Source organism: Ovis canadensis, chromosome 25 (genome assembly GCF_042477335.2).
Source record: "Ovis canadensis isolate MfBH-ARS-UI-01 breed Bighorn chromosome 25, ARS-UI_OviCan_v2, whole genome shotgun sequence".
NCBI classification, from domain to species: Eukaryota; Metazoa; Chordata; class Mammalia; order Artiodactyla; family Bovidae; genus Ovis; species Ovis canadensis.
The window spans coordinates 61,723,138-61,731,080 of NC_091269.1; the positions used below are offsets into that span (position 1 = coordinate 61,723,138).

General features: G+C 46.6%; 1 protein-coding gene across 3 annotated transcripts; it reads right to left on the reverse strand.

Annotated features, from left to right (window-relative positions):
- Window positions 1–4,319: 4,319 nt before the first annotated feature.
- On the reverse strand, window positions 4,320–7,943 carry ZNF22 (zinc finger protein 22). 3 transcript variants are annotated; one of them, XM_069572325.1, is made up of 2 exons: window positions 7,636–7,943; window positions 4,320–5,141 (listed from the first exon to the last, which is right to left on the reverse strand). In XM_069572325.1, the coding sequence occupies exon 2, from the start codon at window positions 5,050–5,052 to the stop codon at window positions 4,375–4,377; it is 678 nt and encodes a 225-aa protein (XP_069428426.1). In that variant the 5' UTR covers window positions 5,053–5,141; window positions 7,636–7,943; the 3' UTR covers window positions 4,320–4,374. The 3 variants fall into 3 exon arrangements, with proteins under 3 accessions (XP_069428426.1, XP_069428427.1, XP_069428428.1); XM_069572326.1 differs by lacking the exon at window positions 7,636–7,943 and adding an exon at window positions 7,087–7,504; XM_069572327.1 differs by lacking the exon at window positions 7,636–7,943 and adding an exon at window positions 6,567–7,500.

The window sequence follows — 7,943 nt, forward strand, 5'->3', positions numbered from 1 at the left end:
GCAACAAAATCCTATTACTTAGTAGGTATACTTTCTAGAACTTATTCAATGCATTACCAAGTAAATGGGTCAAAGGAGAAAGATATCAATCACCCCCTCAAAAAATAATCACAAAAGATTTCATCTTATTATATTTAAATTTAGACAACACTTCTATGTGTACCTGGTTTTTTCTCCAAGGAAAGCGACCAAGAATTGTATCTCTAGTTTACATCTTTTCTCATCTTTCAGTAGCAAAATTTATGTTTCAAACTGGAGTGGATTAGTTTGCACTTATTATGAAAAATGAAGCAAAACTAATTATTTTACCAGATAAGCCCCCGTGCTGTATCTAAAACGGACAGAAAAGCATTTCTGGGTGATGAGTTTTATCGTAGAACTCTGAGTTTAAGAATCAGCTCAATACATTTTTACCTGAAAAAAAAATAAAAGGGAAGGAAATGGATAGCCCCTTTCACCTCCAGGGTGGTGGAAAATGCAGGCTCAATCCTGTTTTGTAGTCCCCTCAGTACTCTTGCCTGGAAAACCCCATGGACGGAGGAGCCTGGTGCTGCAGGCCCTGGGGTTGCTTCGAGTTGAACACGACTGAGCGGCTTCACTTTCACTTTTCATTTTCATCATTGGAGAAGGAAATGGCAACCCACTCCAGTGTTCTTGCCTGGAGAATCCCAGGGACAGGGGAGCCTGGTCGGCTGCCGTCTGTGGGGTTGCACAGAGTCGGACACGACTGAAGTGACTTAGCATTAGCAGTGCCTCGAGTTGCACCACAACCTAGGGCCTCATGTGGCACCTGGACTTCAGAGGAGCGTCCTCTAGTCTTCCCCATGGCGGTGGTTGGGGTGCTCACTGTCCAAGCTGACTCATCGCTTTGACGTCAAGGTGGGGGAGCAGGCCCACCCCCTGTGCAATGAAGGTTCTCGCCCTTACAGGTGGGCCCCCGGGTGGCTGTGCACCATGCTGTGCACTGGCCTTGACACACACACTCTGCGTGCAAGAGGGATGCACAGCCCTTTCTCCCGTGTCTGAAGACTGTACAGGTCTCAGGACCAAGTTCCTAATTCCAGGGGTGGCGTCAGCAATCCTGGAGTTTCAGGTTGCTGTAGCGATGTATGGGGTTCAGGACCATCTCCCCGGATGAGTGTGCTGTCTGGAGGAGCGGGCTGTGGAAGGGATGCCTCTGGTCACTGCTGTATCAGGCCTGGCCTCTCTTGCTGGCCCGGAGCCCTGTGTATGTGCACCCGGTCACGTCCCCCTTTTTGCGACCGCATGGACTGTAGCCCACCGGGCTCCTCTGTCCATGAGATTTCCCAGGCCAGAATACTGGAGTGGGGTACCATTTCTTTCTCTGGGGGGATCTTCCTGACCCAGGGATCGAACCCGTGTCTCTTGCGTCTCCTGCCTTGGCAGGCAGATTCTTTACCACTGGCGAGGTCCAGAGCCCCACCAGCCAAAAAAGAGTCACCATCTGCCCCTACCCCACCCTCTCCAAAACGTGGCTCAGGGACCGAGCCCGGCATCACCGTCCTGACCCTCAGGGACACCACACGTCAGCAGGGCAGCCACTTGCTGTTCTCCGGGCAGACCCTTCTGTGCTGCGCAGCGTCCACTCCGTCACGCACCCCTACCTCTCACCATGCCAGGCTCTCCACCTCCGCCACAGCCAGCCACACACAGGGCCTTGAAAAGACAGCTCAGCTGTGGTAAATTCTCAGAAGTTCTGTGGGTTTTAAAATCTGGATTTCTGGTTTCTCTGGAAAGTGTCAAGATGTGGCCTATCTGGGCCTGATCCTCCGACGGCCACAACGACTGAAACCGGGTCAGGTGATCCTTTTAGACGGGCAAGTGCGCTTCAGGGCACAGCTCTTCCCACCTCGCTCACTCACAGCAGCTGCCTGACCTCCACAGACTCCCAGGGTTTCGACTCCTTCAGTGTACATGCCATCTGCTCCAAGGGCCCTTCCCTCTTCCCTGCACCTGATGAAAATCCTCCCAATCTGAATGGCAATCAGACGGTATAGTCATTACCTGTTTTTTACTTTCACTTAAAATTTACCAGTTCCACCAGTCTTTGGTAGACGCACACACGGCCAGTTCTCAATAAGTATTTTATCTTCTCAACAGAATGACAGCACTTTCCTTCCCTATCATGGGGCCTAAACAGCATTTGCAGCTGTGTATCTTTATTTTGAAGACATACTCCCACTACCTGTCAGAAGTCCAAACAAATACTTCAATTTCCCTTAGGAACTTACTAAATGGTTCTCGTCCTCTATAGGTGTAACTTTCTTTCAAGAGTACTCACTCAGTCAAAATAAAATTGAACTAACCTTTAAATCTGAGAGTAATACTTTTGCTGCTGACAATTTTAGATTTAATTCAACAGCTTTTCTGCATCCAAAGACCTAATAAGTCAATCAGTAAAATCTAAACAATGTTTTTTGTAAAAGATAACTGTGTTCACTTTGTAAGGTATACCTTGTTTTATTGTTGTATTCCTTTAAAAAAAGAATTGAGGTTTGTGGCAGGTTTCTGGCAGCCCTGCACCGAGTGCCTGTCAGTGCGGTTTTCCCAGCAGAACTCGGTCACTGTGTTTCTGTGTCGTAGTTTGGCAATCCTTGCAACAGTTCAAACTTTTTCATTATATTTGTTATTTTCATTATATTTGTTACATGATAGGTGATGTTTCATGTTACTGCTATGGTTCACCGAAAGCTCAGATGATGGTTAGCATTTTTAGCAATAAAGTATTTTTAATTACAGTATTACATTGTTTTTTGGACATAATGGTATTGCAGTTAATAGACTACAATATAGCGTAGACACAGCTTCACTACACACTGGGAAACCAAGAAAGTCCATGCAACGCACTTGACCGTGCCATTTGCTTTACTGTGGCACTCGAAGGCATGCCTGCGCTCACACAACACTATGAATATCCTGTTGGATCAAACTGCTGTTGACAAAGCCATCTGCCATGACTTGGCGCTCAAATACAAGGCCATGAGGGAGGCAAAGTTCAAGTTTGAGGCAATCAAAGACAGGCAAAACAAGAGGCTCTTCCCAGGCTGTGATTTAGATGCTGCCTACATCATCAGAGCAGCCTCCCAGGAGAAAAGCAAACAGAAGGCAGCAATATGCAAGGTACTCTTTAAAACATGTTTATGGATAACTGTCATTAATACAGCAGGATCAGATATGATTATGAAAGATACAAAAAAAACAGAAGAATGTTAGCATTTAATAGAAATTAAAACCTGAGCTGAAGGCTGATCAAAATGTTTGATACTTGGCACTATTCTCATGAAAGATAAGAAACTTGTTTGGTCTTATAAATAAGACAGGTAACTTAGAAAAAGTTAAACTTAGATTTCAAAAAAGCTACAATGCAGTAACACTTGACTTTTTCAAAACTTCACTATGCTACTGGCAAACATTTAAGATAACCAGGGTTATAAGAAGCTCTTGAAGGGGGAGGGCAGGGAAGCATATAAATTGTGGATTTTTAATCTGCAAGTTGAGATTATTTAGAAGAAATAATTTTGGTTTATTTATTCATTTAGCTCTAAAAGGCTGGCTCGGCCTGTCAGAGCACAAGAGAGAGCTCAAAGACGTGGGTAAGGACTGCCATGAAGCCGTTTCAGCTTCTAGAAACGAGCGGCGTGGTGTCAGACCACCACAAAGGGCAGCATCAGCGGGGGCAGGAGGCCCACGGTCGAACTCGCTGCTCTCTTTGGCTTCCAGAGTGTCACTTACTAAGAATTTGATGAAAATCAATAGGGAAGCTCTACTCTTTTAATTAGTAACTATCTATAAACAGGAGAAATGAACAAAAAAAGCTAACACAAACTGATGTACTTCACTGACTAAAAACCTGTGAACGTGAATTCATTTTAGTCTGCTGAACCTTGAGACATACTTACAAACCAATGGGTAATATACTGCAAAACTTTAAAAACATAAACTCTCATCTACGACAGAACTCTAAACCTGATGGAATTAATCTCTCCCTTTTAATTATTCTTTCCAAGGAAAGTCCTGAAACTGAGCAGTCACTGGAATTTCTACACCTTTACACATCATCAAAACATGATTTTTTTTTTTTGGTCAAAATGATGCAGGAAGCAATTTCAAAAGAGCTCAAGGAGCTTATGTTCTCTAGAAACACATTTCCTGTTTTTTGTACTGCAGGTTACATAAAAAAATAGGGAAGGCTGGACTCATAATCTCTCCGATCCCAATGTCACTGAACTCCCAACGTCCTCATGCTAGGAAAGGATACAGTGTTTAAGGACACTATTAAATTTAAAAAATACCTCCAGTTCTAAAAGAAACACTTTTTATTTTTTAAAAAAGGGCTGGTGCAGTGCCCTTTACTTAGCGGAGACCAGCCACTGACTTCCTCCCTTTACCAGCTTTCCAAGATGACACCAAGTGAGCTTTCGCCCGGACGCTCTTGCCCCGGGCCCTCCGGGGCTTCTCCTCCTTGTGCACCTTCATGTGCTGCCTGAGGTGCGAGCTCTGGCTGAAGCACTTGCCGCACTCACTGCACTGGTAGGGCTTCTCCCCGGTGTGGGTTCGCTGGTGCTGAATGAGGTGGGAGCTCTGGCTGAAGCACCGGCCACACTCGTCACACTGGTATGGCTTTTCTCCAGTGTGGATTCTCTGGTGCTGAATGAGGTTTGAGCTCTGTTTAAACCTCTCTCCACACTCATCGCACCGATAGGGCTTCTCCCCGGTGTGGACGCGGCGATGCTGAATGAGGTTAGAACTCTGAAAGAAGCTTTTCCCACAGTCTGCACACTTGTGGGACTTCTTTCCAGTATGGATCTTCTGGTGCTGGAAGAGAGTCGAGCTCTGACTGAAGCTCTTTTCACATTCGACACATTTATAAGGCTTTTCATCCAGGCCTCGTCTCAGTCTCCTGAAGCTTGAGTCAAATCGGACAGTCACCCCCCACCTCTGCCGCTGCCGGCCGGTTCTGCGCTGGTTCTCATAGACTTTTCCTTGGCTGGAGCTCCGAGATATAGCTCCTTTAGGTTTTCCTAACCGCATGGTGAAGAGCCAAATGTATTCTTAAGACAGGCTATGTCCTTCTTCTGAGCGACTGTTCCACTTCCTAGAGCTACACAGCTCAGAATTTTCTGTATAAAAGAAAAAAAAAACAAATTATAGATGACTTGTTAATTATTCAACTTTAACACCTCTTCTGGAGAATCCCAGGGACAGGGGAGCCTGGTGGGCTGCTGTCTCTGGGGTCGCACAGAGTCGGACACGACTGAAGCGACTTAGCAGGAGCAGCAGCAGCAGCAACACCTCTTTAAGCCCATCAAAATTCATCTATTTTTAAATTACGAATGTATTCAATATATATATGAAAACAAAGATAATTCTAGGGAAAATAATGTGCAAAAAAATTCTAATAATTTCAGTGAAAGTCACTCAGTCCTGCCCGACTCTTTGCGACCTCAGGGACTATACAGTCCACGGAATTCTCCAGGCCAGAATACTGGAGTGGATAGCTGTTGCCTTCTCCAGGGGATCTTCCCAACTCAGGGATTGAACCCAGGTCTCCCACATTGCAGGCAGATTCTTTACCAGCTGAGCCACAAGGGAAGCCCAATAATTTCAGAGTCTAAACTTAATAAATACAACCAAATTTACCTTTGGAGTTCTTGTCTGTGGGACAGGACAAAAAAAAGTGATAATATAAAATACAAATTTCTGTTGGGCAATAACAAATGAGTATGTAATTCTGAAAGATTAAAAAGTAGAGACAACATAATATTTTAATGGGAATTTAAAAATAGCTCCAAAAGACAATCAAAATTTGGGTAACAGATCATCATTACATTTTACTATTTGCTCCCATATTAAGCCGATTGTCATTTATGGGTGGCTAATTAGGGTGTCCAAATTAGAAAGAAATGACAACTCATACTCCTTTATTAAATATTTGTTTACCCTTATTTGCTCAGCCACTCTGCTTTCACAGCTGTGGAGGACAATCCAGTTCTAACTTTGTAGCATAAATTGTTTCAAATATGAGAACTATTCTATAAGCAGTGGAAAGTTTCTGTGAATCTATTCAACAAATACTGGATGAGGAAAATGTCAACAAAGAAACGTTTCATTATTATTTCTTCTAGATTCCAATGGCCCAAGAAAGGACAATTGTTTGAAAGCGTGGTACAAGAGGATTTTTTTCAGGGAGGGAAAAATTTCCAAAGAACTTTATTTGATAGTGTAATGAAACAGAATAAAAGGTGGTAGGTAAAACATAAGAAGAAGAAAGTAAGTATACACGTAAAAATAGGGAGGAATTTAAAAAATACCCAAATGCTGCAAGAATTCCAATGTTCAAATAAATTAATTTCACTTAATTACTTACAAGGTTATTTAAAATTGTGGCCACAAACAAGCACAAACTCCAAATAGGTGACAAATGTGGGAGAACCTAAGCCTGCAAAGGTCATACCATGATTGGAACTAATTTCCACCTCCTGTGTCAGCAAGTAAGTAGACTTTAAAATGGGAATAATCACCTTGGTCTTTGCACACAAGCTTACCAAGCAAATAACTGGAAACAATAATTACTTCATGGTTACTGCTTTTCCGTCATTATATTATATAACTGAGACTGTAGACCTGATAGTGCTGAGACTTTAACTGTGTATTTAACAGTTACATCTGCTGTAATTACGGTAAGTACCAAAAGAGAAAACGGCCCACAACGCAAAATTAGAGCACTGCTCATTTCTTAACTTGGTAAATATTTGTGGAGCATCTATTTCAAGGAGACATCTGTCAGGTACATGATGTTGGTGCTCAAAAACAGCTATAATGGTAATTATACACTGAAAAAAACCCCATATTTATTTTTAAATACTACGGAAGGCAGTTCTAGTAGGAAGCTCTAATTCAGCTGGAACACTACAGACGAGGAAATCACACAGGTAGCCTGGGTCACTGTGCTATTTCATTCTCAGAGCAGGTTTATGGGACTATCTTCATTCTACTCCCATTTCTAAGGAATTGGCAGGCATACTTTGGCCAGGCTCCCAGCCCCTAGAAGCCTGACCCCAGAACCTGTACTCGCAGTGAGAACTGACTGCGACCGCAACTTGCAATGCCAAGTCCAGCGCTCCGGCCGGGGCTCTGCCCAGCTCCACGGCAGTCGCGGGCATCAGGGTACATTTGAGTGAGTGGGCCCGCTGGCCACGCCAACAAGCCGAGCCGGAATGTGCCTGCTTTCTCGCCAGCAACACTGGGACGACAACGAGGCCGCCACATCACCAGGGTGTTAGAAATTCACGCGCGTCAACGTCTGAAGGGCTCGCAACAGCCCTGCGCCACCCAAGCGCTTCTGCAGGCCGTCTGAGCCGGCCGCGCGCCCGGCGGACGGGAACGCGGCCCCGGAGCCGGGCCGGCCCTCGGCCTCCGCTCGCCGGGCCCCCGCGGAAGGCCTCCCGTGCCGGGGCCTCCGGCCGCCGGGCCCACCCCGCCCGCCTCGCCGCCGGCCGCGGGGGCCCGCGGGGCCTCCCGGAGCGGAGCCCCGAAGCCGCGCCCCCCGCGCCGGCCGGGTCGGCGCCGCCCCGCCGCGGCCAGCCCGCGCCCCTGCGGGCTCGGCCCACTCACCGCCGCCGCCCTCGCCCGCTCGCCCCGAGCCCTTCGCGCTGCCGGAAGTGCAGGCCGCGCGGCTGGTCTGCGCCACGCGGTCGCTCTAGGATCCTGGCGGAGTGGCCCTCTATGGTCCCGAGCCCACCGGAAAAAACCGTCCTTCGTGTCCTCCCGTCCTTCCGTTTTCATCTCCTGTCCCTCGAGAGGCGTCGTGTGGCCTCCCAGGAGCGCAGGGCCTGCGGCTATCTCCCTCTGTGACGGAGGAGCCACCGGCAGGCCGGGAACCGCAGGCACGGTCTCAGGGCTTTTGAACTCAGTACCAGCCC